The sequence below is a fragment of the Conger conger genome, chromosome 14 (genome assembly GCF_963514075.1).
Source record: "Conger conger chromosome 14, fConCon1.1, whole genome shotgun sequence".
NCBI classification, from domain to species: domain Eukaryota; kingdom Metazoa; phylum Chordata; class Actinopteri; order Anguilliformes; family Congridae; genus Conger; species Conger conger.
The window spans coordinates 22,024,898-22,038,449 of NC_083773.1; the positions used below are offsets into that span (position 1 = coordinate 22,024,898).

General features: G+C 43.3%; 1 protein-coding gene across 1 annotated transcript; it reads left to right on the top strand.

Annotated features, from left to right (window-relative positions):
- The first annotated feature begins 96 nt into the window (after positions 1-96).
- Positions 97-8,553, top strand: irf6 (interferon regulatory factor 6). The gene is made up of 8 exons (XM_061220170.1): positions 97-377; positions 2,587-2,772; positions 3,535-3,730; positions 4,424-4,516; positions 4,848-5,033; positions 5,289-5,681; positions 6,361-6,479; positions 6,926-8,553. The coding sequence occupies exons 2-8, from the start codon at positions 2,599-2,601 to the stop codon at positions 7,154-7,156; spliced, it is 1,392 nt and encodes a 463-aa protein (XP_061076154.1). The 5' UTR covers positions 97-377; positions 2,587-2,598; the 3' UTR covers positions 7,157-8,553.
- Positions 8,554-13,552: the final 4,999 nt, after the last annotated feature.

A 13,552-nucleotide genomic window follows, 5' to 3' on the forward strand; every position in this document is an offset into this window, starting at 1 on the left:
ACGGCAATGTTTTTAATGCGTGATACAGGGGAATGAGCCGAGGATCAACGAACCCATTCGAAGTTCCCCGGATGTCTGGGGCTGAAAGGTGTGTCAGACTGAAACGCGCATGACGTCACAGCCATACCTGAGTTTCGAGAAGGGGAGGGTCAAGTTAGCAAGTGAAGCTGTGAGGGGGAAAAACACAATTTCTGGCCCAACTGTTTTTGACAAGAGAAATAAGTAATACACTCTGTAATGGTGTATGTTGGATGTACGTGCGTTTGGTAACCCGAAATACTAGATTTAAGAAGGATTAATAATTTACTAAGGATTGAGTGGTGGCCCTAGTTTTGTGGCTGAAGAGGTAACTACTTCCTGGTATACCGTGACTGCAGGTAAGTTCAATCGCGGAAAGTATACTTGCTCATTTATATTGGATAAAATAAACTTTCAGCTCGTTGTGACTAGTAGCCTTGCTTTTTATCCTAAGGTAGAAATGTGTTGTTATGACTTCATTTTCCCGGATTATGTTTGTATCCTATTTGTCTGTTTAAGTAGCCTTTATATTGAACGACATTGGCGCAACAGTTGGTTGGTCTGCGCATTCTGGAAAAAAAGTGTTTCTATAAGAACTTTATGAGGATTTATTCTGCGGTACATAGCACATTACCTGCTACATATATTACTTGCTACATACCTTGTCGCGTAACCTACATTACTCCATGTATTTTCCTAACATTGGTAAACTGCATCCCTAGGCCTAAAATGTAATGCCTAGTGACCGTGTTGAAACTAAACTTCATATTGTAACAGTGGATCGCCCCCCAACGACGAGTCATTTATCGTATAATATTTAATTGAACTTGGTTATTGTTAACAAACTCGCATAAATGTTGCAGTGTTTGGAGACCCGCGGTTTGGTTCGGCCGTTCTCTGGTTGGCCGTACCCTACTAAGTTTTTATCCACCCACTTGGCTAGCCTATATCCAATTTGGGGTGTCGATACTGGAGGGTATCCGTAACACCACCAGTTTCTGAAGACAGACAATTTTGAAAATTTCGTCTTAGACTGACGTTGTAAGTAGGCCTGTAGTCCCTGAAGAAAGTAAAATGTAGGCTATTAGGAAACGTATGGAAGTAGCCTTTTTTTTATTAGTAATATAGTCTTCTAGCTTTTTGTTTGATATTGCATAGAACTAAAATATTCCATCGAAATTAATGGGAATTAACATGTGGTTTAGTAATTAGGCTGCTTTTTTACGCTACACTCTTTACCTGGCCTACGCTGCAATATTTGTTTGTGTAAATAAAAACAGGCATTGTCTTCCTTGGTTATAGCGTCGGATCTTGAGTGAAATGTAAGTTTGTGAAGTAGGCTATGACAGCAATATAGTGTAAAATTGCTTAAATATGTGATAACATTCCATAACTCTATTATATAATGTTCCACATACATTGTGGGGGTGTGCTGAGACAACATTGCCCGTATCTGTTCAAACAACTGTGCGTGTTTGTGTCTGGCGGAGGCAGGCGATAACCCTGCTCAGCCTCAAACTTTAGGCAGTTTTTCCTCTATACCATCTGTACCGTTGCAACATTGCCGTACATAGCTAATTATGATGCTGTGAATGTGGAATACAATGCTCTTCTACTGGCGTACTTATGTTGGGGACAAGCACTATTGATTTTTCCCCCTCACTCAAACTTATTCCGATTTAAAAAAGGCCACCCTAATTATGTTAATTAAATTACAGGCATTGACTGGCCACCAGGCCGTAGTTTCGGCATCCCTGCTTTAGGCTATGCAAAATACTAGCTTATAGCAGTGGATACTTATTGTCAAACATTGTTGGCATCAGATCAAGTGTTTTATTCGTTCTGACAATGGGGAAATGGTCGTGCCTGTTACTGAAAATCCACCTGGCTAACACCAGCCTCCCAGCTCCTGTGTTAACAGCTAGATCAGGATGTTTTCATTGAGCAGTACATAGAGGTGTTCTCAAAACAAAAGCTTTTAACCCTCAAAAAGCCCTTTACAATTCATATCTAAGTGAACTGGACCTCAACAGCACAACATTAAACATAACACTTTTTTTTCACAGTTTGTGTTGAGGTCGTTCTTTCTAGTAACTCTGCCATGTAGGTCTTTGTTCGTTAAAGTATGTTGTATTGTGGTTCCATGAACAGCTAGAACTGCATCTACTATTCTTTTTTGTGTGGGTTCTTCTGACAATTTCTCACCAGTTTTTTGACCATTCTAACTGAAATCTTTCTTTGTCTTCCAGGCCTTGCCTTCCATTGTTCCTTTTCTTTAGGGTAAATGGGTAGTTTGAAACATTGAGTGTTTTTTGTAGCCTTCTTCTTCTTTGTGGAAATGAACCACCATGTACCATTTAGAGTTCAGGTTTGCTTTCGACCATGTACAGATTCATTGTGACAGCCCTTTAAATGAAAGGTGCTCCATTTTTTGCACCCCAATGTAATCAAAAACAATAGATTTCTAGAACACCGGGCTGTAATTCTAGAACAGTGGCCTAGAACTCTAAAGCGCACTGATGTAAGTCTGCTTGTCTTGACTGATGGGTGTGCCGTCTTTGTCCCTAGGCTGTGCAGCTGATGGCGGTCCACCCACGGCGAGTTCGGCTCAAGCCCTGGTTAGTGGCCCAGGTGGACAGCGGGCAGCATCCGGGCCTGGTGTGGCTTGACCGCGAGGCCAAACGCTTCCAGATCCCCTGGAAACACGCCACCCGCCACACGCCCCAGCAGGAGGAGGAGAACACCATATTCAAGGTCAGCACTGTGCCACACGCAAGGGCTCGGCAAGTGGGTGAGGTCCTGGTATCTGTAGGAGGCCAATGCTGGTACCATGTCCAAATGAAAACATGTCTTTTTAAACTAGATTGGTCCTTGGAATGCAAGTTGAATTTAGTGTTGCGGTCATTTGGAAATGAACCAAGCAGCTAAAACCAGTTTTGTCTTTGAAACTCACTTCTTGGTCTTGTTGAGAGATGTTTGTCATGAGTGCCAGTAAAGTTGGCTCTAGTATACAGTACTGTGCAGAAGTCTTAGGCACCTGTGTAACATTCTGTACAGGTACGAAAATAATTCAATGAAAGGTCCTAAATAAACGTCCATATTTTTTGTGACCACCCTTCGGCGGTAAAACTGCATCACTTCTCTTAGATAGCCAATGCTGTCCTGCAGTTCTATAAGACAATCCCAAGCAAACTTGCCACAGTTCTGCAGACTTTGGTTGGCTCCTTGCTTCTGCTCTCAGACAGCCTTGATCAAGTTTTTATGTAAAAAGTAGTACTTGCAGTAATATGTTACTTTTTAATTTTATACACACATGTCTCTGTAAAAACATATATATATATATACATAAGATTCCCCCCTTTCCCCTTCCTTCTTCTCGAAAACTACACTTCTAATGTTTCAAAATGCTTTTTGCAAGGCCTTGGAAAGTCAATGGGCTTTTTGTCCATATTTCGTACGGCCTATGAGGTGAACCCAAATGGCAGATCCCTGGCTCACTGTCCCTTCCCTCTGCAGGCCTGGGCGGTGGAGACTGGAAAGTTCCAGGAAGGTGTGGACGAGCCCGACCCGGCCAAGTGGAAGGCCCAGCTGCGCTGTGCCCTCAACAAGAGCCGCGAGTTCAACCTCATCTACGACGGCACCAAAGTAGTGCCCATGAACCCGCTCAAGATCTACCAAGTCTGCGACATCCCACAGCCTCTCAGCAACCCAGGTTATAGGCCATACTCCTGTTTAACCGAGTGCTGTGGGGCAGAGAAAGACAATATTAAGATTGCCTGCAAGGGTGGGGATTTGCTCATTCCAATCGCTTATTTTTTACCTCCTCTTCCTTTCCTTGCTTTGTTGTTTGTACCTCCACCAATCGGGGGAGGCAAGGAAAGCATGTGAGAAAGGGACACGAAGAGCGGGGAATCAAGAACATGTGCGTGCTCCTTCAAACGTCAGTTTAATTCCACGTCAGTTACAAACGTGCCAGATGCGTGGCAGATGGGGTGGATCCACAGATTGATCATTTATGCATTACGGTTTCCAGAAAGATACTTCTGCTTGTATTTTCTTGCTCAACAATTCTTCAAGGGCCTCAAAGCTCCTGGCTCATAGCTCCTTGACGGAACTTTTAACGTCTCGGAAAGTCCTTAAAGATAGTGGACCTTGATCCATTTCAGGGTCAGATGAGGAACAAGGAGATAAGGAAGGATAAAATCAGCAATTCAAATGTGCCCCTAGTGTGTTGAATAGTTCCTGGGGATTTTGCATAGACACATTGAGTCATAGGATGGGGGTGAGGTAGACCAGCATGAGAGTTTACCGTGATGTTAGATAATAAAATGGTAGTATCACAAATCAAATGATATTCTGTGCTTTGTGTTTAGAAACTGCTCTGAATGTCCTCCTCTCCCCTCAGGGTCCACAGGGTCTGTGCCATGGGAGGATAATGATGCAGACTTGGAGGATGAAGAAGAGGTCCATGAGCCGCTCCCCCCATACCAACCCAAAGGTATGAGATGCCTACATAAAGGCCCTCGCAAACAGTTATTCCATGCAGATTTATTAATGATATACATTGCATTCACAATTATACTTTTTATACATCGCCAAGATGTTCTTTTACTCACTTTGCATGTTGCGTTAATAAAATTACATATTTGTATTCAGTATATGCTACTGACATAATTTAAAATAGCATGCTGTATTGTGTCTGATGCAATTAAGTCCACTTGTGAGTTGATGTGGGTTATTGCTTCAGCGATTAAGCCTGTGAGTGTCAGTCTGCAGTGTTGGTGCAGAGTCCCACGCAGAGTGTAAGGTCAGTGTTTGTGTCCTTCCAGCTCCAGAGCCCTCTCCTCTCTCCACTGTGTGGTCCCCCGCTGGCTCCGTCTCCCCCCTGCAGCCCCCCAGCTGCCCCCCAGCCGAGGTGTGGCCTAAAGAGGAGCCCATCGATGTGGACATGCACGCGCCAGGCCTGCCTGAGCCCATGCTCTCCAGCCCCGAGATGTGGATCAGCTCCCTGCCCAGTAAGTACTGCTCTGGCCTGAAGAAGGGACCCAGTGCTCCCAACCGCACCTGCGGGGTGCATCACCAAGCAGAATTACTGAGTTCGCTGGATAAGTTCAGAGTGAGTTAGCTGTTTTTACTTCAATTTAGAAAGGTTCAGGGTTTTACTCTGTGAATGTATCCAGCTAACTCTAATCATGTTCTCTGCAATGTGTGTGGTGTGTGTGTGTGTGTTCATGTTTCCGCTCCACATTATTTCCCGACCTTGTTTTCAGTGACCGACCTGGAGGTGCAGTTCCAGTACCGGGGGAAGGAGGTGTGCCCCACCGTGACAGTGAGCAACCCCCTGGGCTGCCGGCTGTTCTACGGAGACCTGGGCCCCATGGTGAACCAGGAGGAGCTGTTCGGCCCCATCAGCCTGGAGCAGCTGCGCTTCCCCCCCACGGAGCACATCACCAACGAGAAGCAGCGCCTCTTCACCAACCGGCTGCTGGACGTCATGGACCGCGGCCTCATCCTGGAGGTCAGCGGCCACGACATCTACGCGGTGCGCCTCTGCCAGTGCAAGGTGTACTGGTCCGGGCCCTGCGCCCCCAACCCCGCCGCCCCCAACCTCATCGAGCGGCAGAGGAGGGTCAAGCTCTTCTCCCTGGAGTCCTTCCTGAGCGGTCAGTGTTAGCCGCTGTGGTCTGCCTGTCTGCCTATTATCAGTATGGTACTAAGACTTGCTCTGGAAAATAAATCTCCTTTATCTGGTGCGACTTTACGCCATTGCTTCTTCTCAAATTCAAATTAAGATAATGTATTTGTCCGTCACATGACGTGCATCACATGAAATGTGCCTTTGGTAAGACACTGGCAAACACAAAAACATAATCTAAAGCTAAAAGGTACAGCAGAAGTAGCACCATATGCAATCAACAGATACAACAAACAAAAAGCAAAAAAACAAAACAAGAAAAAGCTCTGCTAAAAGTGAAAAGTAACTTGAGCTGTAAGTCCATGCTGTGCATGCATTGCAGACTGGAGCCTTTGCTTGTGAGTGACTCTGACCTTGTCCTGTGTCTCTGACCTTGTCCTGTGTCTCTGACCTTGTCCCGTGTCTCTGACCTTGTCTTGGGCTGTGTCTCTGACCTTGTTTTGGGCTGTGACTCTGACCTTGTTTTGGGCTGAGACTCTGACCTTGTTTTGGGCTGTGACTCTGACCTTGTTTTGGGCTGAGACTCTGACCTTGTTTTGGGCTGTGACTCTGACCTTGTTTTGGGCTGAGACTCTGACCTTGTTTTGGGCTGTGACTCTGACCTTGTTTTGGGCTGAGACTCTGACCTTGTTTTGGGCTGTGTGCAGATGTGATCGCCCATCAGAGAGGCCAGTCTGAGCGCCCGCCGCACTTTGAGATCAACCTGTGCTTCGGCGAGGAGTGGCCCGACGGCCGGCCTCTGGAGCGGAAGCTCATCATGGTGCAGGTGAGCTGGGCTACTAATCTAACAGCTTTATGAGTACAAGCCTTATCCTAGGTGCTGGTGCTCTTTACATGTTATTCATGTGTACAGCTGGATACTGGAGAATGAAAGGCTTGTGGTTACCCAACTTAGCTGTCTGTAACTGCCCGTAAATGTGCTTGGTCCAGTGCGATGTGTTATTTTTTTCCTGTGCTCATTGCACATAAACACTCAGAGCCAAATGGCAATTGGGGGGTTAAGGGTCTTGTTAAGGGACATTTCAATACAAGTGCAGGGGACTGAACCGGCAACCCTCCAACTGCCAGACGACTGCTATTACCTCCTGAGCTAATGTCGCCCCATATGAGTGTGAGTGTGTATAACCATATGTGACCAAGGCCGGGGACTATAACAATGTGAGTCGTGGTTGGCTCTTGCAGCCCTAACGCGGTCTGTGATTGGCTCCGCAGGTGATTCCCGTGGTGGCGCGGATGATCACGGAGATGTTCTCGGGCGACTGCATGCGCTCCTTCGACAGCAGCAGCGTGCGTCTGCAGATCTCCATCCCCGACATTAAGGACAACATTGTCACCCACCTCAAACAGCTGTACCGCCTGCTACAGACCCACCAGGGCCACGAGGGCTGGCCCCTGGCACCAGGGGCCAACCTCCACCTGCCTCCTGCCCTGCATGCGCAGTGACCTGGCCCCCTGTTCACTCCCCGGCACCGCCGATGAGAAGAGAACCGGGCTCTACTGGAGGGAAGCAGAGCTGGGCTCGATCCAGTCTGGTTGCAGGGCCTGTTTGTGGTTAACAGACTCTGAAGCTGAATACCAAAAACCAAAAAACTTTCCTTCTTCCTTAAGACTCGTACTAGCAACAATTACCCTAGCAATCATAGCCTTTTTATGTCCTCCGCTTCCACTTAAACTCACTGAAATGTGGTCGATCCGATCGTTTGGGGATAATTTACCGACATGCAACGGGGAAATTCATCATCTTCAGAGTCACTGCTAACCTGAGAGGTGCAGAGATGTCTGAGGTGGTACCGTATATACACACCAAGAGAGAATGAATGTCCCACTATAAACTATTTTGACAGGGGGGCAATTCTCTGGTAGCCAATTTATTAGTAGGCCCCATAAATTAACCAATGTAACTAACTTATCCCAGTAATCCTCAGACATGCTTGTCACTGCTATTTTACTTGTCAATTTAAGTGAAGTGAAGAATGAAATGCAGGTCTAGGGAGTGTAATTCCTGCTTTTAGGGAAATGTGCGGTCGGGAGGATTTATTTTTGACCACTCATTTTTTTTGGAGTGTGCCTGTGCTGTACTTTTTGGTGTCAGAGGGACAGCAGTTGATTTACCTGAATGATCAGAAGGGCAATGGTACACTTGCCTGCAATTTTTAATATATGAAGTACATTTTTAAAAACAACATTATTGTTAAAGTACATATCTTTTAGGATGTAGTGGGATATGTGACTTCACAGTAATTTGAGCAAGGTCACCTTCATGCAACTGCAAAATAGGTCTGTAGAGTATATTTATATGCCCTTTTACTAAAGCATTGCTCATAGGACTAAATTAAATTGTGCAAAACTACACTTCCAGTGTTTCCAGAAATGTAATTTTGTATTTACCATCTGTATAAAAATGAGGGTACATCTGAGAGGTGGAACAACGTCCGTCCTAGTATTCCACAGTTCTGCACAGGCGGTAGTTGAAATGCAAGCAATTAGTTCACTGTCTTAACTGAACCTTGAGCACTGAGTCTCACTAGAAGACCACTGTGGGGCTCAACTTATCATTCCCTGAAGTAAAGGACGTGGCAAAAACATGGAAATGTAAGTATGTGTACATATACTGAGCACTGCACATCCTGTACTGTAGTGGTAGAACATTTAATGCTCAGGTAGTATTCTTATTCATATTGTAATTTGCTAACTTGGTATAAAATCATTGAATATTCTGTTGGGAGAATGTGTATGGCTTATAGCGTCTCTTGGTGAATGGTTTTTTAATGCGTAGATGTGGATTTCTGAACCCATGTAACAGAATATAATTTTGTCCTAATATTTTGGGAGCACATACATTTGTTCTTCTGTCATTTTTTTGTACATTTCTCACCCTTCCCAGGCTTTATTTATCACACTTGGATGTGTAATCTGTGTTTTTCATACTGGAGGCCTGCTTGTATCTTTGTATCTTGAACGGGTTTCATTATATGGAACTTCAAGTTCAGGTCCAGGCCTGGTTGGTTACATTTCATTAGATAGTGGTTGTTATAGCCTTAAAATGTCTTTCTGGGCACAAAAGTAATATTAAGCACAAAAATAACATGCTGCAGGCCAATGAAAATGCTAACTTGGCAAGCCTTCAGCCAATTACTGGCAAGCTTCCTGGATGCCAGTTCCCACTAAGCTGAAATTCCAAAGCTTGGATTATAGATAATTAGATGGATCATTGCATTCAACCTTGCTATATTACAAGATAATAGAATGTTATCAAAGTAATGGGCATCGTAGTCTATTAATAGACACTATGCACATTGTCTGACAACACTGATCTGCTTCGATAGCAAGGCCAAAGGGGAGTGTGGAATTCCCGATTAGTGGGAACTGGCATCTTGTTATTGATTGCCTGAAGGCTTGCCAGATTATCCTTTTCAATTTGCCTCAAGCACTGTGAAAAACATGTGCTATACATCACTGAAAAAAGAGAAGGGAACAGACAACATAAAAGGCTTCTTCACTGCAAAATAACAATACCGTTCATCCACAGTTGTTCCATGGGAAACTTGTTTGTCTGGTCTGGGACACTCCCTGATGGACTGAGAATAGTGCAGGTAAAAGGGGAAGAAGTAAGCCTTTAAAATGAGGAGCTCCATGGCCTCAGGCTCTGTCCACAGCTACTTGCTCTTACAGGGAAAAAAACTTAAACACTACAGTGATCACTCAGGTCACTCAGGCTCCGCCCATCCACTCCCACCTTGTGGCCATTATACCCACGCAAGATTCTAGCTCAGGGCAACATCCTAAATGACATGGGGCAGTGTTCATATGTCTGATGTTTGTGTCATACCTGCCAGCTACATTAAGTCTGTTTTGTGTGAGCATTTCCATGTCCTGGACTCTTCATTTGTCCACACTCAGCTGCCATCCCATTATCTCCCTTCAAATGAATCCCAGTGAATTCTGATATTATTAATTTTAGCTTGTTTACTGATCACTTTCATTAAATTATTATATGAGGCCAGATATAGTTCCAATAATAAATTGTGGTGTCCCTCTACAAAAACATAATGAGCATATTAGTGCTTTACTTCCAAATCCAATTGTCCGTTTCAAATATACTTTTAACACGCAAGTATCTGGTAGAGCAGTTAAAGAACACTGGCTTCCCAAAATAAGCTCTTCATTTCCTTTTCCTTAATGCATTTTTACTGAGTTTCCTGAAGTTGACTCGCAGAATGAGAACCTCCAAACGAGAGATGGCTGGTCGTGGGATGCTTCTCTGGCACACAGCTGTGCAAAGGAGTTTTCAAATGTGTGGGTAACATCCAATTTCAATTTAACCAAATCCCTTTATGATTCCATGGACCGAGATTAGGAATGTGCTGCCTTTAGTGTGTTTGCGCCTCTAATGTCCTTCAGCTGCTCATTCACAGCCTGGGTGTTTGTCTGCTGGAGAGTTATTTTGTACAGACTGCCTTCTGGTGGTAAAAATGAGAACACTCACTCTGCATGCTTTATACTGGGAGTCATTTGACACCGTTTGAGACAAGAAAGCAGATGAGTTATGGTGAGGTTTTTTCTTAATGTCCATCATTAAAAACTTAATGATGTGAACCTCCCCTGATTGGATGATTTGGATTGTGTCGTAATTAAGTAAACGAGAATCTTAAAAGTCAGTTCTATTTTTGATATAATGTGTGTTGTTGATGGATAGCTAGTGTGTGAAATTACTTTCAATACATTTACTCAAATAATGAAGCAGGGGCATGAAATATACATTTCCACTGAATATATAGCACTGTATTAAGAGAACATGAGGCGGCATGTGCTGTGAATGAATGGGGGAAGGTGTCCCAAAGTGCATCTTCATTCTTTTGTTTCCCTCGCCTTCAAGTTCTCCACCTTCTTCTCCTCATTGTTTCCATGGCAGCCATGTGGAGTGCAGCAAATCTAAATAATGTTACAATTTACAGGGCAAATGTGCTTAATAGCAGAATCTATTATTACTATTATACTATTATTATTATTCTATTAATCTATTTTATTTAAATGCAATGATTGTGATAGTGAAACAAACAATAGTCTGCTCATATCCATAACAATAAGGTACGTAATAAACATTCACAGAAGAAAGTATAGTTCAATAAAAGGAAGTCTACACACTTTACAAAAATTAACTGAAAATAGACAGTTTAGTGAAAGCATTTGTCAAATTCTTACCTTTCCAACTTTATAATTTCTTAGTGACACAGACATGTAGCGTAGTGGTTAAGGTAAATGACTGGGGGACACAAGGTCGGTGGTTCTAATCCCGGTGTAGCCACAATAACATCCGTACAGCTGTTGGGCCCTTGAGAAAGGCCCTTAACCCTGCATTGCTCCTGGGGGGGATTGTCTCCTGCTTAGTCTAATCAACTGTATGTCACTCTGGATAAGAGCGTCTGCCAAATGCCAATAATGTAATGTAACTTTCCAACACGCAAATGACAGGAAGGATGGGGGCACATTTATCATCAATCGCACGTTCACTTTTGGTGACCCCTTTCATTGGCCAAGGTAAGGGTAATGCACATGTGTTCCTAAGAAAGCGCACAAGATATTTTCTGTGACACTTGTATCAAGAGAATGCAGAGGACCCTACACCCAGACCTCTTCGTTCAGCCTCCACAGGCCGCTTGGCACCTCCCCCTCTCCGAACCACCACCTCATGCTCACGACTACTGTCTGTTCTGGCTCCACGGTGGTGGAACGAACTCCCCGTTGAGGTCAGAACTGTAGAATCTCTCCCCACCTTCAAGTGCAAACTCAAGCAGCACCTCTCCCCATCCCTCCCTACCTCCCTGTGAACCTTAATTGTTGTCTCTGTGACTTGCTTTGTGTATCGGTATTTTTAGTTGGCTAGGTAAGCAGTGTTTGGATAGTTAACTTTGGTCACTTTTGCTCTGTTGTTTCTTTGTTCTCCAAAAAATCTTTATCTTTGTTGTACAGGTAGCAGTTGAAATTGTACTTCCCTCTAGGGTCTTTCAACGAACTTATCCCTGGTTATGGGTATGCACTTTGTTGTACGCGGCTCTGGATAAGAGCGTCTGCCAAATGCCAATAATGTAATGTAATGTAATTAAGGCTGTTTGATTTGAACATACTAAATCTGGCTGACTGGCTTGCTTGACTTTGTAATAAAAGCCCCCACAAGGTGGCGACAAATGGAATTTGTACAGCAGGGGTGGAGTAGGGTTACTGTGATTGCTTTGGGATTTCAAACCAGTCTCTTGTAGTTAATTTTTTATTTTAGCCAATAATTACTTGATCTGACATGTTAATTTAATTTACTTTATATCCTCATGAAAAGACAGCCGGATACTGTTCTTGTGTCCCTGTGTGATGCGTTTTACAGTGGTCTCATTACTTAAGTATTTTCTTGACACCCACATCAACAACTCAAACACATTCCCCAATTTCACATGCTGTTTATTTTTCAAAAGCAGGCTGACTTATTTATAAGCTTACTATTATGTTTTGAGAATGTATTTAGATGCTTACCATTATAAAATGGGATCACGTTATTGACAATGCCCTCTATTGTGGAGTCAAAGGTGTTTTCACCAGCTTTCCTCAGAAATATTCTTGGAAGTCCTCTATTTAGATGTAGGCATGTAAAACGTCAACCTTTTTTCGCATAAAATCTCAAGAACTGTTTTTGCCGGAGCGCAGCATTCTTAGTGTGCGTATTGAGAATGCTATAGTATTGTTACCCAGGTGAAGCGGAAAATACAGCCAAATTCCTCCATATTCTGACAATTCCTCCAAATTCTAAGCAAACAACGGACATTCTATTGACGTTGAGTTAGCACATTTTTAGTTTTTGAAATTATAATGTATTTGGTTCGCTGAACCCTTGGCTTGAAAAGGACACACATTACTTGTAGTATGTGGATTTCCAAAATGCAGAAAAAGTGAGGTCCACCCATGCTTGTTTTGCCACCCACATGTTACAAAAATAAAAAAATAGGTCTAATAAATACTTAATTAGGAGCTCAGTGAGTGTATGTACACTAAGAGGTGAGTGTGTGTGTTTTTCAGAAGGTTTTCTGTGGAGGCAGCCTTGGCAAAATGATTGGATGGGTGCTGAAAACACAGAACAACCAGAACACGCTGCTGGAGATGGGGAACCGGGAGCGGCAGCACCTGGTGAACAGAAATGGCAGTGGAAACGCCGGGACAACAAAAGTTGACCATTTTTTTGGCTGTTATACATTTGTAGACTTTGTCTTACCATTAAAATACATCACAGGTCTGCAATGAATCAGCTAGCTTGCATTGTTAGACCGAAGTTGCATCAGTTACTATTAAAAATGGTGGAGAACTAAATGGAATGGTAACTTAATATTGTTCAACAGCAATTGTCAAACGCAACGCGTTATTTAATGTTAATGCCTGCACAAATTCTCTACGGTACCTCTAATTTATTTGTATAAAAATTATAGCTTTCACATTTTTTAGCAAACACTATAGCTCATTAGTTTACCTGTGTTTACATCATACAGCCTTTTATTTGGTTATCTTTATCAGAGTGCCAATATTTCTGAACCTGAGTGAATTATGCTGCTTCGAAACCTATTTTTAAAACAGGACTATTGCAAATTGAAGGCATTAGAACTACAGCTCCTTCAACCCTTTTTACTTGGCCTTTCATGTCAGGTGAACGGCACTGTGCTTTGCTCTTGAGCAGTGATTTGAAACCCTTTATGGGAAATTCTATGCATTATATTGCATTATATTTCTACCATCCAAGGACCCATTGAAAGCATAATGCAGTCTAAATGTTGTAAAATAGAGGATTGCTTTGCTGTAGAGCCT

What these genes read in the sequence shown, in the direction of transcription:
- irf6 (XM_061220170.1), top strand. Translation starts at nt 2,599, where the DNA reads ATGGCGGTCCACCCACGGCGAGTTCGGCTCAAGCCCTGGTTAGTGGCC. An exon ending in AGGAGAACACCATATTCAAG is followed by an intron (nt 2,773 to 3,534) that starts GTCAGCACTGTG and finishes TTCCCTCTGCAG; the next exon opens with GCCTGGGCGGTGGAGACTGG. An exon ending in GGAAGCTCATCATGGTGCAG is followed by an intron (nt 6,480 to 6,925) that starts GTGAGCTGGGCT and finishes TTGGCTCCGCAG; the next exon opens with GTGATTCCCGTGGTGGCGCG.